The sequence below is a fragment of the Jaculus jaculus genome, chromosome 6 (assembly GCF_020740685.1).
Source record: "Jaculus jaculus isolate mJacJac1 chromosome 6, mJacJac1.mat.Y.cur, whole genome shotgun sequence".
Classification (NCBI taxonomy): Eukaryota; Metazoa; Chordata; class Mammalia; order Rodentia; family Dipodidae; genus Jaculus; species Jaculus jaculus.
Genome location: NC_059107.1, coordinates 150996121 through 151018749, shown reverse-complemented (window position 1 = coordinate 151018749; position 22629 = coordinate 150996121). Strand labels below are relative to the sequence as shown.

Genomic DNA, 22629 nt, shown 5'->3' with positions numbered 1-22629 from the left:
TGCCCATTCTCTCTCTCTCTCTGCCTCTTTCTCTGTCTGTTGCTCTCAAATAAAGAAATAAAAATAAACCAAAAACATTATATATATATAAATGTTTTGTTTATATGCAAACAGAGAGAGAGGGAGAGAAGAAGGAGAGAATGGGTGTGCCAGGGTTTCCAGCCACTGCAAATGAACTCTAGCTGCTTGTGCCCCCTTGTGCATCTGGCTTTATGTAGGTACTGAGAAACTGAACCCAGGTCATCAGGCTTTGCGGAAAAGCACCTTATAAATGCTGAGCCATCTCTCTAGCCCCCCCCCCAACTCTATTTTAAATAGATAAAAATATTTTTTAAAGAGTAATGTTAATAAAATTAAAAAATAAAAATAAATTAAATAAAATAAAGAGCAAAGTCCCCAACATTTAGCATGTAGAACAGGTACTCCTGGGGAAATTGCTAACCATGCAGATAGTCTGGGTCATGAATACTGAAGAGTGTTTTTAAATTTTTTTATTGACAGCTTCCATAGTTATAGACAACGAACCATGTAATTTCCTTCCCCCCTTTGCGTTTGCAACTCCATTCTCTATCATATTCCCTCCCCTTCTCAATCAGTCTCTTTTGTTTTGATGTCATCATCTTTTCCTCCTATTATGATGGTAGGTAGTATCAGACACTGTGAGGTCATAGATATCCAGGCCATTTTGTGTCTGGAGGAGCACATTGTAAGGAGTCCTACCCTTCCTTTGGCTCTTACATTCTTTCTGCCACCCCTTCAGCAATGGACCCTGAGCTTTGGAAGATGTGATAGATATTTCAGTGCTGAGCACTCCTCTGTCACTTCTTCTCAGCACCATGATGCCTTCTGAGTCATCCCAAGGTCACTGCTATCTGAAAAGAGAAGCTTCTCTAACCAAAAGTGAGAGTAAGCATTAATATGTGGGCATGAGCGGTAAGAGAAGTGACCATTGGGAAGTTTGGTGAGCATAGTATATACATGTAGCCAGACAGCAGCAGTCATTACGCCCCTAGGGCTCATGATGTCCCCTGTCATAGGTTTTCAGTATCAGGCATGTATTCCCTCCCATGGAACGGGCCTCCAGTCCAATTAGAGAGCAGTTGGTTTCCCCCACAACAGACATGCTACTGTTGTACCCATTGGCTCATTTGGTCTGGTTGGCCAAATTTAAGGCTTGCAGTGTCCCCTGTTTTTATCTCTACTGGTGATTTCTCTTTTCCATGGAACTGCATGCAGTGTAGCTTTCTTTTCCAGCTTGCTGCCAGCTGGTTAACACAGAGGAGGTTTTCAGCTCAACTCTGGTGACCTTATAGCAAAAGTACATGGAATCTTCAGCAACAGGGTCTTACCATGTATTCCTGGTGGGAAACCAAGAGTCTCAGCAATGACCTGTAATGTTTTGGGGGGCATCAGGAACCTCCTGGGCTAATAACTCACTGGCACTGAAAATTTTCTAGTAACTAGCTTTGGCTTCTACATGTGCCATTGTCCAAAATAGTAGGTTTCCATATGACTTATTCATACCCTCTTAGATTTTGATTAACCTTCCCCTCACCCTTCCTTTACTCAGTCTCTTCCCTTGACCTCACTTAGGCTTATTCAGAAGGATGCAGGGCGGTTGTATGACTCCAGGTTTTCACAGATGCCTCAGGAGATCCTAGAAAAAAGTGGCCCTTTGCAGGCGTTATGAGAAATGCTAGTATAGTGACCTAAAATGTGAATACATACATATACATATATATATATATATATATATATATATATATATATATATATATGTATATATGATGTTCAGTTACTGTCAAATTTCCTTAAAAGGTTCCCACTGTTCAACCACCCTGCCAACACTGAGGACTGCCACACATTTTATGCGTCGCCAATCAGAGTGAAGGGAGCACCATTGTTGTAACTGCATTTTCCCAAGTATCAATGAGGTTGGGCACTGAAAGCCATTATCCCATACTTCCCCACGTTGCCTGCATTTGTCTAGTGTTACCTACATGTCCTGGCATTCCGGTGGCTTCCCACTGTAGTTACTTATTCTTTTATACCCAAGGGCTTTACCTAACAGATAGTGTACCTCGTTTGTTGAGATGGCTTTTAGTGATGGTCCACACATCTCAGAGAACTTAATGGAACTTTATTCTTCTGATCTACTATGGCAAATGTATCCTTAATTTGTATTTAGTTAATTTATTTGCTCTGTATTGCCTTTCTACATCCCTTGTCTTAATTGTACCCCAGCTTCTTAAGATTCTTAGAATTACTTTCAAAAGAAATACTTTCACCAAAGGTCATTTCATGGTCTGCCTTTTTGGAAATGCCAAACTACAGTGGCATTATTGCATGTGTATTGACTTTCTTTTGCCTGGAATAGAATAGGGTATTTCAATTGTTGCTTATTTTTCTCTTGGGATGTTCTATTCTCTCTCTCTCTCTCCATATATATATATATATATATATATATATATATATTTATATATTTATATATTTATATTTATTTTTATATTTATATATTATATGTATAATTATTGTAGCAGACAGCTTCAGGTTCACTGAAATGAACTTCCAGACCAGGCACAGTTATGGAGGAAGGGATTTATTGAAGCTTACAGATCCAGGGGAAGTTCCATAATGGCAGAAGAAGCTGGCCTGCCTTCACAGGCCCAAGCAGAGAGAGAGAAGTACAAGTCAAAAGCCAAAAGCCAAAAGCCACAGCATACTTCAGGAACTCCAGCTAGGCACACCTTGCATATCTTTAGATTGAAATCTGAAACCCATCACCACAACTTAAGATCCACCCAGTGACATTGCCTCCAGCCAGGTAGCCAGCAGATGCAAACTACAAACAAACAACTGAATATATTGGGGGCCATCTATTCTATTCAAACCACCACAATTTTATATATATATATATATATATATATATATATATATATATATATATATATATATAAATTTCAACCAAGCTTGTGGGGTTTCGCTACTTTTTAAGGTGACATCCTGATAAGTACATCACTCAGATACAATTCAGAAGTCATTGTCATCCATTTTCCTTGGGGTGTATGTGTTGTTGGTTGGGGTGTTATACGCTCCATTTCCATATCTACTTCTCTCTCAATTCTGTACAGTGTTTGTGCTTGTCCATTTCTGTGCTTGCACTACCACATGCTATGGTCTCCTGTAAGCCCTCCACATTTTTGTGTTGGAAACTCAATCCCCAAAGGCAGTTTTGAGAGGTAAGACCCACTGGAAGGTGTTCAGGTCATGAAGTCTCACCCTGCATAAATGAATTAATGCTGATAGCAAAAGAACTTTAAAAAGCAGGTTTGCTGGGCTGAAGGGATGGCTTAGCGGTTAAGGTGCTTGCCTGCAAAGCCAAAGAACCCAGTTTCAATTACCCAGTACCCCTGTAAGCCAGATGCACAAGGTGGTTCATGCATCTGGAGTTCATTTGCAGCAGCTGGAGGCCCTGGCGCACCCATTCTCTTCCCCCACCCTGTCTCTCTCTCTCTCTGCCTCTTTCTCTCTGTCAAATAAATAAATCAATAAAATGTTTTGGTTTTTAAAAAGCAGGTTAGCTTCCTTTGGTTCTTCTATCATGTGTAGGAACACTTATCCATGCCCGCTCCATGGTTCACCCTTCTCTCTTCCACCCCGAGAGGACACAGATGGAAGGCCTTTACCTAAGTGCCAAACCTTCCTTGCGGACTCTTCAGCCTCCAGGACTGAGGAACAGATTTCTAGGTGGTTTTTTTTTTTTTTTAATCGACTAGTCTGTGGCATTCTCTTACAGCAGCAGAAACGGGACAGAACCATCACATAAACCTAGTCACCACAGATTTAATAAGCTGCCTGTCCCTGGGCTTGTCCAGCCCGTCCTGTAATGCGGCTGGTGACCTGCTCCTTTGCGCACAGTTTTCATTGGCTCCTCGGAGCTTCTGCTTTCCTTGGATGTCCAAAATGTCCACGGGAAGGGAAGAAGAATTTCTCTGTCATATCCCAGCTCCCACATTAGTCCAACGTGCCTCCGGTGGGCTCAGAGGTGTCTCCTCAAGCTTCACGATCGCTACAGGGAAGTCCTAACCTCCAGTACCTCCAAATGGGACTGGGTTTAGAAGGCAGCTTTAAAGAGGTGACAGAGTGAAATGAAGCCTTTAGGGCAGGCCCTACTACAATATGATTGGTTTCTTATGGGGAGATTAGAACACAGATGCATGTGGAGACAAGAGAGAGAGAGAGAGAGAGAGAGAGAGAGAGAGACTATTTACAACCAAGGATAGGGGCCCCATCACCGAACACCTTGAGCTTGGGCTTCCAGCTTTCTGAGCCATGAGAAATAAATGATTTTCGCCCAAGCCCCCAGCCTGTGATACTTTGTTTTTGTTTTGTTTTTTTTTATTTTTTTGTTCATTTTTATTTATTTATTTGAGAGCGACAGAGAGAGAAAGAGGCAGATAGAGAGAGAGAGAGAATGGGCGCGCCAGGGCCTCCAGCCACTGCAAACGAACTCCAGACGCGTGCGCCGCCTTGTGCATCTGGCTAACGTGGGTCCTGGAGAATCGAGCCTCGAACGGGGGTCCTCAGGCTTCACAGGCAAGCGTTTAACCGCTAAGCCATCTCTCCAGCCCCTGTGATACTTTGTTATTGCAGCCAGAGCAGATGAAGGCAGAAGCCTTGGGCATCAACGCGCTGGCATGTGGGTGAGCTGCAGCGACATCATCGGTGCGGGCACAGAAAACAAGTCGAGCCCGTGGGCAGGCGAGAATCAAACACTGCCTCCCTCTGCCTGCGCCTGCGCAGCTGGTCTAGCAGAGCCAGTCTGTGTGTCTTTCTCAGTGGCAATGAATGGCAGCAGGCCGGTGTAGGGTGCAGCTTGATGCCAGGTGCTCTCTAGGGTGTGGGAACAGCTGGGCAGATAAAACAAAAGCCAATGTTGAGACAACGAGGCCCCCAGGAATTCAGTTCAGTTCGCGGAGCATCCTCCCGCGCAGGCTCTGCCATGACTTTTAGTCCAGGGAATGTGCCAGTTGAAAAGCAATTTCACTTGGGAACCACAAGGTGTCACTCTCGCGCCAGCCTGTTTTCTACCTTCACCAAGGCTGTTGATGGGTCAGGGGCTTGAGGATGGCCTTGTAGAGGAGGAGGGACCACCTAGGACCCGGGGCCATCCTGGCCCAGGGCACGGTCAAAAGGAAAGCGGCAGGCTCCTGGATTTAGGTAGCTCGGATTCGCTTAAAACGGCGTTTCTCAGCTTTGACTACTTGACAGAATTTCTGGAAAGCTTCAAAAGACGAGCTCCACCATCACTTGCTTTTCCTTGAATTGGTTGGGAGTTTTAGTGTGTAGCCAAGATTAAGACAGTAACCTCTGCTGTGGGCTAGGATTGTGGCTCTAGATAATTGTAGATTAAAAGCAAATATTGACCAACTGAGTTAGTTGGAATGGACTCTGGCAGTGTGAGAGCTTGAGTAAAACAGAACGGGCCCTACCATGTCTCATTTTCCTGTGTTTGAATTCCATCTGCAAGGTGGTGCGGATTAAATGTAAAGTGTTCCCCAGAGGCTCATGTTTTTATACCTGGTCCCCTGCTGGTCGTGCTGTTTGGCAAGGTTGTACAACCTTGTTGATGGAGGAAATGGGTCACTTGGGGGAGAGGAACCCCCCCCCCCAGGCTGGCCAGTTCACCTCACTTGCTGTCCTCTTGGTTTCTGCTTCCCACTGCTCCAGTAGGGAAGCAAGTCACTCCATGACCCATATAGGAGTCTGTAAGGAAGAACTATAGAAAGCTAGGGAATGGAGCTATGAGGAAAGGTGATTAGGTATGTATTGTGGGCCTTTATCACAGGTTCCTTTGTTATTATCAAACTGGTGGGATGTTCACACTCCCCATGGCCATGGCACCAGGACAGTTTGGGACACACTGTCTCCAGAAACCATCAGCTTTATTAGACAGCTGCCACGTACTCCTCCTGCTCTCTGCTAGAGAAGACAAGCCCTTTCAAAAGCTTGGGTTGTGGGAAACTCAAATCCCGGAGCACGGAAGGTGATGGGGACAGTCGTTCGTTATTTTTCTGGAAAAGAAAATAGTGGCTGGGGTGGTTGCTCAGTAGGTGAATCGCTCGTCATACAAGAAAGAGGTCCAGAGTTCAGATCTCTAGCACTGAGGTCAATGCCAGGTGGGTACAAGTGGCCCATTTGTAATCTCAGCATTCAAGAAGTGGACACAAGGCTGGGCGTGGTGGTGCATGTCTTTAATCCTAGCACTCGGAAGGCGGAGGTAGGAGGATCACTGTGAGTTCAAGGCCAGCCTGAGACTACATAGTGAATTCCAGGTCAGCCTAGGCTAGAGTGAGACCCTACCTCAAAAAAAAAAAAAAAAAAAAAAAAAAGAAGTGGAGACAAGAGATCCCAGGGCCTCTGAGGGTATATTTGGGTTCAAGGAAGAGACTGCCTCAGTAAATAAAGTAGAAAGTAATCAAGGAAGACACCCGCCATTAACCTCTGGCCTGCACATGCATGCAAATCCTACGGATGTACATGCGCAGACTCGGTGTGTGCCTATGGGATGGGAGCCAGTTATCCCTCCGGCCCTGTTGGCTATCAGCTGCAGCAGTGCTCATTTTCCCTTTGTGGCGAAAGATGAAGAAGCAGAAGTGGGGCTGGAGGGATGGCTTAGTGGTTAAGGCGTTTGCCTGCACAGCCTAAGGACCCATGTTCGACTCTCCAGATCCCATGTTCGCCAGAAGCACAAAGGTGAGGCAAGCACAAGGTCGCAGATACCCACTAGGTGGCGCAAACATCTGAAGTTTGATTGCAGTGGCCCTGGCATGCCAAATCTCTCTCTCTCTCTCTTTCTCTCTCTCTCTTGCTCTCTCTAAAAAAAAAAAAAAAAAAAATTAAAAGAAGCAGAATGGTGACAGGGGAAGGAGAGGGCAAAGATCAGAATGAGGAAGAGGGTGCAGACAGTCTCTCTGGTGTAGTGACACTGGAAAATCATCAACAAGGCTACATGGGGAAATTAAACAGCCTGGACTGAGATTACTTAGCCAGCGCTCCTCCGCTCACCTGCAGAGAGCCCGGCCAGTGAGTGAGGAGGAGGAAGAGTCACCGAGAGTTCTAGAGAGTGTCATCTGGGGAGGGGCTGAGGGAGGCTGCAGGAGATTAGATCAAGTGATTCTCCCACACCGGGGGCCCCTGGACACCTCTGCAAGCCCTGGAGAAACATCGGCTGTAACCACAAAGGTGTTTTCCCACTTTCCCCAGCCCTCATCTTACAGATCTGATGCTGGGAAAAGTTTGGAGCCTTAGAAGCGAGGGAAAAGAGGCAAGGAGGAGAATCACATGGGCGTGCTTCCCAGTGGGCAAGGCAGGTCTGTGCTGAGGGTAGGAAAACTGACTGCAGAGCGGAAGAGCAAGCTGGACTAGCAGACGGCGCACCTTACTCTGACCGGTGACACCTGCCAGGGTGCTAGCGAAGAGCAAAGGAAGAGCCAGCTGTGACAGGACAGAACACCAGCCTCTTGTCTTCCAGCAACAGGGCGCTGATTGGTTGCTTCACACTGTGTACAAAATCTAAGTTTGCACAGAGGGTTAGGGCAGAGAGGCAGGGTGTCTTTAACTAACCCGTGATTTCTATGTGAGTTCTTTTTGGTCTCAGGCATGTGACTCGCATACATATCCTTGGGTGGCAAGTGATTTGTCCCAAAAGATTTTGGCTGGAAGCTTCAGTGTCAATGTACAACACAATGGAAACCAAACTTCTTTAGTTGTTGTTTTGTTTTGGTTTTTTTTTTTGAGGTAGGGTCTTGCTCTAGCCCAGACTGACCTAGAATTCACTATGTAGTCTCAGGCTGGCCTCAAACTTACGGCAACCTTCCTACCTCTCTCTGTTTTACAAGTGCTGGGATTAAAGGTGTGTACCACCATGCCCAGCTTTTTTTTTTTTTTTTAATATTCTGAATCTACTGCTGCTTAAGGCAGTGGGGAAGGGAACACTTGCATAAGAAAACTGCAATAAATACATTTTAATTCAAGTTCAACAAGTGTGTTCTCCTTTCTTGAAGCCAGCAAGAGATCTTTCAGGGGTGCTCTTCAGGTACCACAGGCTGGAGGTGGAGCCTGTGTTTGGCTAGAGCAGCCTCGTTCTGGGGCTGGGTACCACGAAAAGAAGTTGTGGGGAGGTCATGCTGATGCTATGGTTCTGGAGCTGCACACAGCAGGTTGCTCATATGCAGATTTGGGGTGTGGCTGTGGGAGACAGTCCTGGGAACTTAACTGGAGCTTGTTGCTTTAGTCCAATGCGGTTTTGGATTATTGTCCCATGAGTCCTCCGTTTGTGAAACTGAATTCCTGGCAGCGAGTTAGAATACTGAAGGCATAACTATTGCATTACTCGGTTTTGTTGTCCTTAAAACACTGAAACTATTTTTATTGATTTGTTTATATATTTAGTATCTGTCTCCATCTGCTGAAATATAAGCCTTGAATGAACTTTCTGTTGCCTTCAAGTACATGCCCTGTGTCTAGAACAGTCCCTGGTACATTGGAGCCCTTCAGTGACTTTCAAGTAAATGGTCATGTAAGCAACCCTGATTTAACTCAATGGGTTTTTAAAAAGGTATGAAAGAAAGATGGGGGCTGATGGGGAAGAAGAAAGGTGTTAATGCAAAACCTGCCAGCCAGGGTTCATTTTCTAAGCGACTCATGTAAGCTGGACACAAAATGTGACCCATAAGCCAGACTCTCAAAAAGTAGCACCATTTTAGAAATAAGCACTTTGAGAAGTGTTTAGGGATAGATAACATGACCAGGGTGGAGCGCCCATGGATGGAATAGTGGTGTCTTTATAAGGAGAGAGAACCAAGGGTCACCAAACATGCTCGTTCTCCCTGTCTTTTGCCATGTTGACATTCTGAGTCTCCTTGGAACTCTGGAAGCAAGAGGGCCATCTTTGAATCCCTAAAAGTATGAGCTCAATACACTCTTTTCTTTACAAATGTCTGATAGTCGTTTGCAGCATCAAGAGGCCCTGGTGCATGTGCTCTCACACACTCACACATGCAAATAAATAAAAACAGGTCTTGCCGGGCGTGGTGGCGCACGCCTTTGATCCCAGCACTGGGGAGACAGAGGTAGGAGGATCGCCATGAGCTTGAGGCCACCCTGAGACTCCATAGTGAATTCCAGGTCAGCCTGGGCTAGAGTGAGACCCTACCCCAAACAAAACAAAACAAAAACAACAAAAATCCAGGTCTTTAGAAAACCAATCAAAACATATATGAATATAGGAAGGTTTAAAATAAAAAAAAAATAAAGAAAAGGAGGGGATACTCAAGGGTATCACCAGCAGAAGAAGTGGCATGTTCAGAGATGTGGAGAAGTAAGGATGTTGGAAAGTTGGAAAGGCCCCCGTTCTGGTCAAAGATGAGGCTAGGATGTGGCCACAGGAGATGTGGAAGTCCTTTGTGTTAACACAGAATTGGGTTTTATCTTCCCCTCAGCAGAGTATTCACCTGGAGAGTAAGTTGTGTTTCAGGAAGATCATGATAGCAACAATGTGGATTGGAAAGTGGTTGAGCTGAGTAGGGAACTTTCAACCTCACCTCAGTAAGGAAGGGGCAGGGGGCTGAACCAGAGGCCCGTGACAGGTGTAAGCAGGGGACATTACTAGGGCAATGGCCCTTGACCTTGATGATCACCTGGATGCTGAAGTCAGAAAAGGGGGAGAATTGCTGATACCACAACCAGAGCCATAGCCAGCCAACGCAGCGACTGTCAGCACACCTGGCGGTAGACTGAGCAACAGGCGCCGAGGGACAGAATCAAGGGGGGATGCTCGGAGGTTCCTTCATCTGAACACTGGGTGGCACTGTCCACTCACCCAGGAGAAAGCTGATTTTGAAACAATTCTCGACAATCCTCTTGGGAAATAAAGTTCTCTTTATCCCCAACTGAGGAACGCAGAATATGTAAAACGTGTGCAGTTTGCTCAGAATTTTATGTTCGGGGATAGGTGAGCAGATGATCTTGCAGTACGAGAAAAATACAGCCTTGTTTGTGGAGGTGGAAGAGGGAGTCTGTCTTTCTTAACCGGGACCTTTAATCACAACCCTCTCTCTCTTCTTCTCTCTCTCTTTAGGTTTTAGAGGTTGCTTCTCTAAATTCTGTGTTGTCTGATAAACTTGATTTTTTTTTAAACTCTGACTGGTTTATGAAAAACATGAACCATCACCAATAGGGGGTTGACTAGCACTTGGTTGATCCCTGCTGATGTCTCACTTCCCAGGAAAGTCCCCTCCCACCCATCTTCCCTCCAAGCTGCCATTTTTTTAAATTTTTGTTTATTTTTATTTATTGAAAGTGACAGACAGAGAGAGAGAAAGGGGCAGATATATATATAGAGAGAGACAGAATGGGCACGCCAGGGCCTCTGGCCACTGCAAATGAACTCCAGACGTGTGCGCCCCCTTGTGCATCTGGCTAACGTAGGACCTGGGGAACCGAGCCTCGAACCGGGGTCCTTAGGCTTCACAGGCAAGCGCTTAACCACTAAGCCATCTCTCCAGCCCTTCCTTCCTTCCTTCCTTCCTTCCTTCCTTCCTTCCTTCCTTCCTTCCTTCCTTCCTTTCTTTCTTTCATTCCTCTCTCTCACTTCTTTTTCTCTCTTTTTTTTTTTTTTTTGTTTCTTTGTTTTGTTGCATGTCTCTCACTGAATCTGAGACTGCCATTCTCAGTGAGACTGGTTGACTAGTGAGCCCTGGTGTGTTTTCAGTGTCTGCTCTCTACAAGACTGGGGTTATAGGTGTGTGTGTCCATGCCCAGCTTTTGACTTGGGTACCTGGGACTCGAACTCAAGATAAACTAAGCCCTCTAAGGCCCTCATTCATACACAGCAAACGCTCTGATCCACAGCCAACTTCCCATCACCTTGGCAGTAATCTCAACCCAGGACTTGTCTAGGCTACCCAAGATAACCTAGAAAAACAAACTTGAAAGAGCAGAGGCTAGAGTCTTCATATTTTCCTCTGCGTGGGACTGGGGAGACGGCTCACATGCCACCTACGTGTGAGGTCAGAGTTCAGGAATCCAGCATGCACATGAGCCCCTGGGTCCGTGAATAAAGTGAGCAAACTATGAAGACTCCTGATACCAACCTCTGGTCTTCACACCTACCGTATGTGTCCACATACATGTGCAAACACACACGTACACACGCTTAAAAGCCCCATGATTCTACACAAATGTGTTCATCCTTCCCAAAACCTGCTAAGATGCCTTATTTGTCTCAACCAACATTGGGCATGAGGTGCCCAGACTCATTCTACTGCCTTTTTTGTTTAGGCAAGCCAGCAGACTGGCCTGTTTGAGAGAGAGAGAGAGAGAGAGAGAGAGACAGAGAGAGAGAGGGAGGGAATTGGCATGCCAGGACCTCCAGCCACTACAACTGAACCCCAGGCCCATGCAGCCCCTTGTGCTCATATGCAACATTGTGCCCTTGCATCACTGTGTGTCTGACTTACATGGGACCTGGAGAGTCGAACATGAGTCTTTAGGCTTTGCAGGCAAGTGCGTTAACCACTCAGCTGTCTCTCCAGTCCTCCACTGCCTTCCTAATCCACTTAAGCTTATAACAAAATACCAAAGGCTGGCTATCTTATAATCAACAAAAATTTATTTCTAATAAATTAAAAGAGTCTGGAAAGCCCAAGATAAAAATGGGGATGGAAAGATGGGTCAGTGGTTAAAGATGCTTGCTTGCAAAACTTGACAGCCCAGGTTCAATTCCTCAGTACCCATGTAAAGCTAGATGCACAAGGTGGCACATATGTCTGGAGTTTGAAGCAGCAAGAGGCCCTGACATTCATCCATTGATTCATTCATTCATTCATTCATTCATTCATTCTCTCCCTTTCTCCTTCTCTTTCTCTCCTTGCAAATAAATGGAATATTTTTAAATTGCAAATAGAATACCTTTTAAAAAATATGGGACACTTTAATGTCTGGTCATGGTACTTTCTCCCTCTTTCCTCCACATAACAGAAGAGGTGGGACACTTCCCAGAGGATTCTTTTATAAACCATTCATGAGTTCTGCACCCTCACCAGAATCACCTTCCCAAAGCCCTACCTTTACTACCATCATCTTGGAGATTAAAATTTTCAAAATACAAAGTTTGAGAGGAATGCAAATACTCAGATTATAAAAGACACACTATCTAAAACACCAAGCCAAGTTCCCTATCTCGGCCCCTACAAAAATCCTCATTTTACCTACTTTAAAACAAGTAAAAATAAGCTGGGTGTGGTGGCGCACGCCATTAATCCCAGCACTTGGAATGCAGAGGTAGAAGGATCGCCAAGAGTTCAAGGCTACCCTGTGACTATGTAATGAATTCCAGGTCAGCCTGGGCCACAGTGAGACCCTACCTCAAAAAAAACAAACAACAAACAACAACAACAACAAAAAAAACAGTTAAAATAAAGCAGATGAGTGTTTTATACTTTCATGATCAAAATGAGCCATTTAAGTTTTTTTTTTTTCCCCAAAAGGTCTCTTCTATTACTATAAATAAATCAAAAGGCCTGGTTTGTCAACTATGACAGTAATGATAATTCCATTTGATCTTCCTTAGCACCCATAATTCTCATTTTAATCGGTGACATTCTCATTTCAGTTAGAAAGGTGATGAGCTAAGTTAATTCAGAGAAATGAGATATTTTGCTTTAGGTCACACTGTGTGGTAAAGCTGAAATTTAAGATTTAAATACCTATTTTTTAAGTAAAAATAATGAAATGGTACGTGTTCAAATCAAACTTTTTAAGTGTTTTCACAAATAAAATGAGGTTTTTACTTTCCTACAATTATGTAAAGCAGGTGGGATAAACAAGAGGTATTTTTACACTGCCATTTATTGAGGGTCTATGATGTCTGAGCAGAATGACTTCCAATCATAGCCCTTCCATCCCAGGAGGCACATTTGCCAATGGGTAACTACGAATCTAATATGACATGAGATACAAAGTGCTTTGTATATAGCCTAGCTTAGAGTATTACTCAATAAAAGAGAAATCAGTTGTGTCCTGCTAATGTTAAAATTAAATGTTATAATGATACTTGAGTGTCTTGGAGCAGAACTGGCTTTAGAGTGTTACTCAATAAAACAGAAATTAGTTGTGTCTTGTTAATTTTAAAATTAAATGTTAAAATGATGGTTGAGTGTCTTAGAGCAGAACTGGCTTTTGTATCAGACTCATTATCAAAAATAATTGGTCAACCCACTGGGACATTCATCCAGAAATTCTGACCATTGCTGAACTCAAATTGCTGAACTCAAACAGCAGTACCATTTTGCCAGGGACTTTGGATTTATGTAAAGTGAACCTGAAACATGTATGTAAGTCTCTTAGCCAGGTTGGGAGGGGAAGAATTTCTTTTGGATTGGGCACTTTCCTATTTTACTTTCCTTCTTAGCTGTCCATAAAATACGTCTTATAATGCATCCTTCTATGAGTCCACATTTTCAATTCTTGGCTAACATGGATACGAACTCAAGACTTGGGAGCTGCTGGTCCACCAGCCTGGATACAACCACCAGCTTGTGTCCAGGCTTGTGCACTGAGCTGCTTTCTGGTACTGTGCGTGACTCCTTGGCTGCATGTAGCCTCATGGACTGAGCAGCTGCTGGAAAGGTCTTAATATCCCATCATGAATAACCTCTATTTTGTCCCTTCCCAAGTTTTTCTCGATAGTGTCTTCAGTTCCATGGATATTACAGGAACCATATGTTTTAGATGAGTTTCCATATCAATTTTAGAATCTGCTTATCAATTGTTAAAATAATCTTACTGAGATTGGAATTGGGATTACACTGAGTCATATATCACATTAGGGTGAACTGACATCTTTAGATTTCAGCTTCCTAGCTCATGATGTGATGTATTTTCATGTAGAAAAGGTCTTTTCTCAATTTTTAATTTTTAATTTATTATTTATTTGAGAGATAAAGAAGGAAAAGAAGAGCAGAGAGAGAGAGAATGGGTGCATCAGGGCCTTCAACCACTGTAAACAAATTCCAGACATGTGCACCACCTTGTACATCTAACTTACATGGGTCCTGGGGAATTGAAACTGGGTCCTTTGGCTTTGCAGGCAAGCACCTTAACTGTACAGCCATCTCTTCATCACTAGAAAAAGATTTTAAAGATATCCTCTAGGGCTGGGGCAATGGTTCAGTGGTTACAGGTGCTTTTTATCAAAGCCTTTGGGCCAGGATTCAATTCCCCACTGCCCATATAAATAAAGCCAGATACACAAAGTGGCACATGCATCAGAAGTTCACTTGTAGTGGCAAAATGGCTATGGTATCCATCCCCCTTTCATTTGCTCTCTCTTCTCTCTATCATAAATAAATAAAAAAGTATTTTTAAAAAATAGCCTCTAGGGCTGGAGAGATGGCTTAGCAGTTAAGCGCTTGCCTGTGAAGCCTAAGGACTCCGGTTCGAGGCTCAGTTCCCCAGGTCCCACGTTAGCCAGATGCACAAGGGGGCGCACGCGTCTGGAGTTCGTTTGCAGAGGCTGGAAGCCCTGGCGCGCCCATTCTCTCTCTCTCCCTCTATCTGTCTTTCTCTCTGTGTCTGTTGCTCTCAAATAAATAAAATAAATAAAAATTTAAAAAAATAGCCTCTAGAAGATTATAGAGAAAAGTAGACTCTTGATATCAATGAAGGCAGAGACTTATTGCAAGAAGTCTTTAGAAGCAGTAGCCATATAACAAAAAGTGGGTTCAGCTACATTAGCATGAAGAATTTCTGTTTATCAGAAAATAATCACTAGAGAGCAAAGGTGGCTCATGTGACCAGAGAAGGTGTGTGTGACATATATGTGCAATGAAGGACGTATTTAGAAGAAATGAAGAACTCCTTCAAATACCAAAGTACTTATAACACAACAGAAAAATCTAGACTAGGCAATTTAAGCAAACAATATCCCAGTTAACAAGCATGAAATTGGTAAATTCTAGTATTCTTCAGGGAAATAAAAATTAAAGCTATAATGAGAATTCTCCACTCATATAGCAAATGGCTAAAATAAACTTGAAATAGTCAACAGTCAATGTGAATACAAACATGAAGCCACTTGAATTCTCAACTCCCCATATAAGAGTGAAATTTCTATAAATGCTTAGGACAACAGTCTGTTAGAAAATTTAAAACCACCAGGCATGGTGGTGCATGCATTTAATCCCAGCACTTGGGAGGCAGAGGCAGGAGGATGGCTGTGGGTTCAAAGCCAGCCTAAGACTACCTAGTGAATTCCAGGTCAGCCTGGGCTAGAGTGAGATCCTACCTAGAAACCATCCCCCTCTCTGCAAAAAAAGAGAAAATTTAAAAGAAATCATCTGCATATTCTATGGTCTTTAATCCCACTTACAATAGAAAACAATGCATGTCTAGAAAAAAAGTCTACCTGCGTTTTTGTCATTGTATGTTAGTAGCTCCAATTTGCCAAAAAACCACTGTTCATCAGTAGCAGTGAGTTCATTAGGGATAGTGTGTTGATTGTGCCAATAGCAAGTTCAGTGATAGCATGTTCAATAAAGTGCTTAATAATGATAGGGTGTTCAACACTTATATTAGGCTCGATAGTGTCTGGGTGTTCAAGAGCAATGATAAGTTCACCCTCATAGCATGTTCAATCACAATAACATGCTCAATACTTACAGTGTGCTCAACAACTACAGAATGTTCCATAGTGACGGTGTGTTCAACAGTGACATCACATCAGTAGCCATAAAGTGTTTAATAGCAATAGTGTGATCAATAGAAATGGCATGTTCAACAATGCTAGCATGTTCAAGCTATCATTCAAGCATGTTCGGTAGCAATACTGTGACCCATATCAATACTGTGACCCATATAATATGCATGTTCAGTTACCATAGCATGGTATGAAAAGAAAATATAAACACTGACTAAAGTATAACCATATAAGGAAATTGATGATTGTTTTCCAAGTATAAACTTGTGTAAAATAAACCTCCAAATCCTTTCCACCTCCCTACCAACCTAAGTTGTTAGACCTTACCTGCCTCTTTGTAGAAGAAACTGGACCCAAGAATGGGCTCTTTGGAATGTAGGAGATAATCAATTTTTTTCTATGCACATTTTAACTTGATATACAGACTCTTGTACACAGAATAAGAATTCACTTGGCTAAAGAATATTTTCCATCCCATTTTTGGAATCTGATCTTGCAACACTATTTCTAGCCATACAGTATGTTTACATAGAAATATCCGTATCAGAAATGAACTACGCCGAAATCAACCTTGTGCATGCTCTTAAGGAAAGGGGTAGTGCTGATATGCCCAAGCACTTTTAATGTTCATGCATGGCTGAGAGGAAATAAGAAAGAAGGAAGAACTGCCCAGCCCCATAGCTTTGAACCAAGAGGTCTGTTGTCATCGATACATCCCACTATAGTCACTCTGGGGCCTTAATTGCCTAGAATTGTTTCGTTCTTTTTTTTTTTTTTTAAATTTTACTTATTTATTTATTTGAGAGCGACAGACACAGAGAGAAAGACAGATAGAGGGAGAGAGAGAGCATGAGCGTGCCAGGGCTTCCAGCCTCTGCAAACGAACTCCAGATGCGTGTGCCCCCTTGTGCATCTGGCTAACGTGGGACCTGGGGAACCGGGCCTCGAACCGGGGTCCTTAGGCTTCACAGGCAAGCACTTAACCGCTAAGCCATCTCTCCAGCCCCCTAGAATTGTTTCTATCCAACGTTAAGAGACCATACATACATGCATACATGTGAGACCAACATAGTTTTCTCACCTCACTGGCCAGGAAGCCCTTGGGGACCTGGAGGTCCTCTCGTTCCACAACTGACAGTATTGTTTTCATCCCCAGAGCACATCACAGCCATTCACACAGACGTGGCCAAAATCCAGACACCTGCCTCAAAGCAACAAGAGACATGGACCCTTAGCTGTGACTGAGGTCAATGTTTATTACTTTCTCTATGTGGAAGTAGGACCCCCAAAGATCCCAAACAATTCATGACACCTGATATATAACCCCAGCATTACACTGCTCAGTGATCCACCTCAGCCTATGGGCAGGAGTGATCCTTCTCCCAGTGATCTTTTCACGGAGATATTTTTGGGTTTTAAGGACCAGTGTAGGAAGAATGCTTATTCTGTATTAAGTTGGGATTTTAAAACCTCAGATTTCTCAGAGCTAGTAATCTAGACATGATAAATACTCACTCACATTGGCTGAGGCATCTACTTGCTCTCCATCTCCCCTTTTCTCTAACTGCAATTTGTCATATTCTCTCTGAACATATTGCTTCAAGAATTTGCTGAAAAATAAAGAAAAATAAAAATGATCAAGAAATAGATGAACAATCTAAACACAGACAAGAAATCTAAAATTCCACAATTTTATTTCTTATGGCGACTTTTTGCGATGGTTATTTTGTTATTGCTTTTCCCACATGAGGGAAAATTTACGTCTTTTTGGACAAATCAATCCTTAATTAAGTGCAAGAATGGTGCATTAGTTTCTTGTGATGTTGTTTTTCTTATTGTTAAAGACAGGTGTGAACAAAGCTTTAACTTTATGCAGTTTTTAGTTTCATAATCTTTTACAGTTTCATACACGTATATATTTTGATCATATTCACCTCTATTAACCTCTTTTCTTCCCTTCCCACTAAATTCTCTCTTCTCAACTACTCCCTTCCTACTCTTCATGTCTGTTTGTCTGTTTTTGTGACCCATTGGGATAAATTTGGGTTGGGGATTATTTCCCAGGGCAACCTACCAGAATCCCCACCAGTTAAGAATGAATCCCCCCTAGCCAGGCGTGGTGGTGCACGCCTTTAATCCCAGCACTCAGCAGGCAGAGGTAGCATGATCACCGTGAAATCAAGGCCACCCTGAGACTCCATAGTGAATTCCAGGTCAGCATGGGCTAAAGTGAGACCCTACCTCGAAAAACAAACAAAACAAAACAAAACAAAAAACAAAAAATAACAATTCCCCTCCCCCAGCAGCTACTAACTTCAGTATCCACCGTGAGAAGAGTGGGGTCCTGTGAGGTCCTCTCCCTTCCATGACGGAATGTTGATGGACTCAATTTTGGGCCGGAAACCACAGAACGAGTTAATGAGTATAATGACCATTCCATGTCTGGAAGACACCGTTACTTGGATGCCTCCCCTTCCCCTACTATTACATTCTTTACAGCCCCTGTTTCACAGTGCTCTCTGGGTTTTACTTAGTGTGGTTCAGATGTCTCTTTTAGAGCTAAGCATATAATAAGCACTTAATCTGAGCATTTTAAAATATTTTATTTTTACTTATTTATTTATTTGACACAGAGAGAGAATGGGCATGCCAGGGCATCCAGCCACTGCAAAAGAACTCCAGACAGGTGCACACCCTTGTGCATCTGGCTAATGTGGTTCCTGAGGAATTGAACCTGGGTCCTTTGGCTTTGGAAGCAAACACCTTAACCACTAAGCCATCTCTCTAGCCCTAATCTTAGCTTTTTTTTTTTTTTTTTTTTTTTTTTTACCAGTTAGGTATTTCTACATTGATCTCTGCCCATTGCTAAAGAAACTTCACTGATTGAGGCTGAGAGCAGCCCTCATTTATGGGTATAAACATGAGTATTTAAAGATGGCTTGACAATGTGTCCATTTAGTATAAAGACAGTAGTAGGTGACCCCACCCAGGACCTATGAGCTTCCCAGTCATGGACTCTTGACAAAGTTTATAGTGCCAGGCACGAATTCCTTCCTGTGGAATTAGTCTCAAATCCAATAACATTGCAATTGGTTCAACCCATAAAAGTCATTCCACTCTTGCACCAGTGGGCACATCTTGCCTGGAAGGTCAGTTGTGGCCCAAATAGGGTCCACAGCCAGGCAGACTGCTGATGACTTTTTCCTCCAGTAGCCGACATAATACCAGCACCTTCCAGCAGGAGGTCTCACCATTAGGGTGGGAGCTTCCAGCTCCATTTTAGCTTGATTTCTGAATGTCAAATAACTGATGCCTGTGTTGTCTTGAGCAACAGGGACTTACTATCTAGTTCTGATGGACAACTAAGACCAATGGCAACAGCATCAAAAATACTTTGGAATTACCTTAAACAAGGAAGTGAAAGATCTCTACAATGAAAACTTGAAAGCACTAAAAAAAATAATTGTGAAAGATGCTAGGACATGGAAAAATCCCCCATGCTCATGGGTGAGAAGAATGAAGATTGTAAAAGTGGTCATCCTACAAAGTGTAATGTATAGATTCAATGTGATCTCAGTCAAAAATTCTAGCACCGTTCTTCACAGAAATAGAAAAAAAAGTCCTAAAATTCATATGGAAGCATAGAAGCACAAAAGGCCACAGAGATCCTGAGGAAAAAAAAAAATCTAGAATTATCATCATACCTGATTTCAAGTTATACTACAGAATCATCATAAGAAAAATAGTATGGTTGACATTAGCGCAAAACAGACACATAAGCCAATGTAATATAGAGGAACCAGATATCACAACATAACAGCCACCTGAATTTTGAGAAAGATGTGAAAAATATAAACTAGAGGAGAGACCAAGTCTTTAAGAAATAGGGCTAGGACAACTGGGTATCCCCATGCAGAAAAGTGATGCTAGATCTTTATCTCTCCCCCTGCACAAAATTCAACTCCAACTGGATCAAAGACATCAATCAAACACCCAAAATTCTGAAACTACTGAAGGAAAAAGTAGAGTACATTCTATGATACAGGCCTAGGTGAGGACATGCTGAATAAGACTCTGTGCACTCAGGAAGTATGGGTCGACAAATGAGACCTCATGAAACCACAAAGCTATTTTCCCACAAGGCAAACTGTCAATTGAGTGTAGGACGCCCACAGAATGAGAGAAAATCTTTGCCAGAAACAAATCCGATAGAATATTCACATGTGGAATATACGAAGAACTGCAAAACACCCCACTAAACATCAAGAAAACTTTATATATTGTTTAAGCTAAAGAACTGTCCATTGGGCTGGGGTGATTGTTCAGGGGTTAAAGGCACTTACTTGCAAAGCCTGCAGCCCAGGTTCAATTCCCCTGTACCTACACAAAGCCAGATGAACAAAGTGGCACACAGACCTGGAGTTTGTTTGAAGCAAAAACAAACAAACAAACAAACAAACAAAAGGCCCTGGTACTACTCTCTCTCTCTCTCCCTGTCACTCTCTGTATCTCTCCCCATGAAAATAAATAAATATTTTTAAAAAGAATTTTCCACTAAATGTAGTCATCACTCCTCAGTCTATGAAGTTAGAGGTTCTGTAAAAATTTAGGAAAATCTGTACTGCCAACTTTTGTTTTGGGAAGGACACTTAGGTTGTCCCTTGTGAATTAATAAATGTGACAATTAGCAACAATTGGTACCAAGAGGAAAATATAATAGGATATACTCTTGACAAAGGTTATTTAATATATTCTCTCAATAATCTTCATATCTATCTTTATTTTGTAAATGTGTGGTGGGCATGCACGTACATATGCAAGTTTATACATGTGTAGGTACACGTGTGTGTAGGTCTGCACGCTTGCATGTGTGTGTCTTACTTGATCACTCTCCACCTTAATCTTTGTTATGGGGACTCTTGCGGAGCCTAGGGAACACAGATTTGCCACTCTGCTCATTAGAGAGTCTATTACCCCAAAGGATGAAGAGGGTGTGGGCTGAGAAGATAATACCTGTTGGGATGGTTCACTTCACTGACTGAGGGAGTAGTTTGAGGGAAATAGCTTGTGGCATTTGTCATCATCCTCTGGAAAGATGTCCACTGCCTTGCTGCCAGCAGTAAGGAGCAACAAAGAAGGGAAAGAAGAAACTGCTGTGACAACAGGCTAGTCAGAGAGGGAGGGGTGGGCATGTGTAATTTTCCCAGCATTTCACAGAATTACAGGAAATGAATCTCCAAGATAGCCGGAAGCCTGCTGGAGAGCACACAGACAATGCAGTCGGATTTCCGCTGTCACCGTAGCACTGACCAGAGCAGTGGATCCATCAGAGAAATGGTGGGTGATTCTAGCATCAGAATACATCAAAATGTGAGGGAAGACAGCACAGGAATTCCTGAACACCTGCACCATCATCTCCTTGTGTAAGGGGCTCGACTCACCCACACTAAGTCTAATAATGATCAATTACACCAATTTTAAGGCCAAAACAGCGTACAGCCTCCTGACCTTATGCCACAATGGCAGGAAGCACCATCTTTTCCTTTCTTTCTTCTACACCAAAGATACATCAGTGGAGTGGGTGGAAGGAAATAGGGTATAAAGTAACATGGCCCCCAGTGCCACTAAGACAATGCAGTCACAAAGTAGCATGGCACGCTGCAGAGGATGAGCTTTGAATCATGCATGAGAATGACATTTTAAACGTGAGGCCAGGGAGCAGAAAAGGACGTGGCCAGACAGCAGCCATAGCTGCCACACAAAACACGGACAGAATATCATAGCTTAAAATCAGCAGTGGGAAACAGATCAATTAAAGACGTATCATCGAACTCTGTTCTTCAAATCCTACCTTCAAACTTAATAGGTAACTGTGTCTTGAGGTTCAGAAAAAGAGCAGAACCAGTGATCTAATTCACAGGACAGCTATGAGAGCCACGTCAAAACCATGCAGTAAAGTCTTGAAACAATGAGGTGGCACCAGGAAGTTGCTCGATGTTTAGTTATTATTGTCACTGCTTCATCTTACACCTCAAAGAATTAAGGTTATTCAAGAGCTGGTTCTTTCTATTATCTATCTATCTATCTATCTATCTATCTATCTATCTATCTATCTATCTATCTATCTATCTATCTATCTAATCTGCCTATCTGTCGGTCTGTCTACCTATCTATCTATCCATCCATTGATCTATCTATCTATCTATCTATCTATCTATCTATCTATCTATCTATCTATCTATCTATCTATCTACCTACCTACCTATCTACCTATCTATCCCTCTATCCATCCATCCATCCACCTACCTACCTTCCTACCTACCTATCCATCCATCCATCATCCATCCATCCATCTAGCTTATCTATCTATCTGTCTGTCTGTCTGTCTACCTACCTACATACCTACCTTCCTATATAATCTATCATTCATTCTCATACATCGTTTCCTTCTTAGGTTGTGTTCTTACCTCCTTTTTTTCTTGCAATAACTACCAAAATGATATTTATTGTTTCTTTCTTTGTTTTCTCGAGGCAAGGTCTCACTCTAGCCCAGGCTGACCTGAAATTCACTATGTAGTCTCAGGCTGGTCTAGAACTCACAGTGATCCTCCTACTTCAGCCTCCTGAGTGCTGGGATTAAAGGTGTATGTCACCATGCCTGGGTGGTTTTCCTTTTTATAGTGTAACATGACATATGCCACACATTCAGAGAACAAAATTCGAGAGAAACTTGAAAACTCGTTAGTTGCCTTAGCCTCATATACTAACCCAAAGGGTTATTTGGCCATTTCTGTATTTAATTAAGATCTTTACCTGAGACTCGCATGGAGAAAGGTTTTCCTTCTTTGGTCCTGTGAATGCTGGAAGGT

The 22629-nt window shown here is 42.8% G+C and overlaps 1 protein-coding gene across 7 annotated transcripts in view; it reads right to left on the bottom strand.

Annotated features, from left to right (window-relative positions):
- Nucleotides 1–22629, bottom strand: part of LOC123461425 (hibernation-associated plasma protein HP-20-like) — a 36314-nt gene that overhangs the window by 3078 nt on the left and 10607 nt on the right. For 2 of the 7 annotated variants that reach the window (XM_045151596.1, XM_045151601.1), the window contains exons 4-5: nt 17280–17370; nt 16842–16961 (exon numbers count right to left, since the gene is read on the bottom strand). In XM_045151596.1, coding sequence (XP_045007531.1) covers nt 17335–17370 — 36 coding nt within the window. In that variant the 3' untranslated portion in view covers nt 16842–16961; nt 17280–17334. Of the gene's footprint in view, nt 1–4640; nt 6075–16841; nt 16966–17275; nt 17371–22629 lie in introns of those variants that run through there. The other 5 variants (XM_045151602.1, XM_045151597.1, XM_045151598.1 and 2 more) reach the window with 5 other exon arrangements.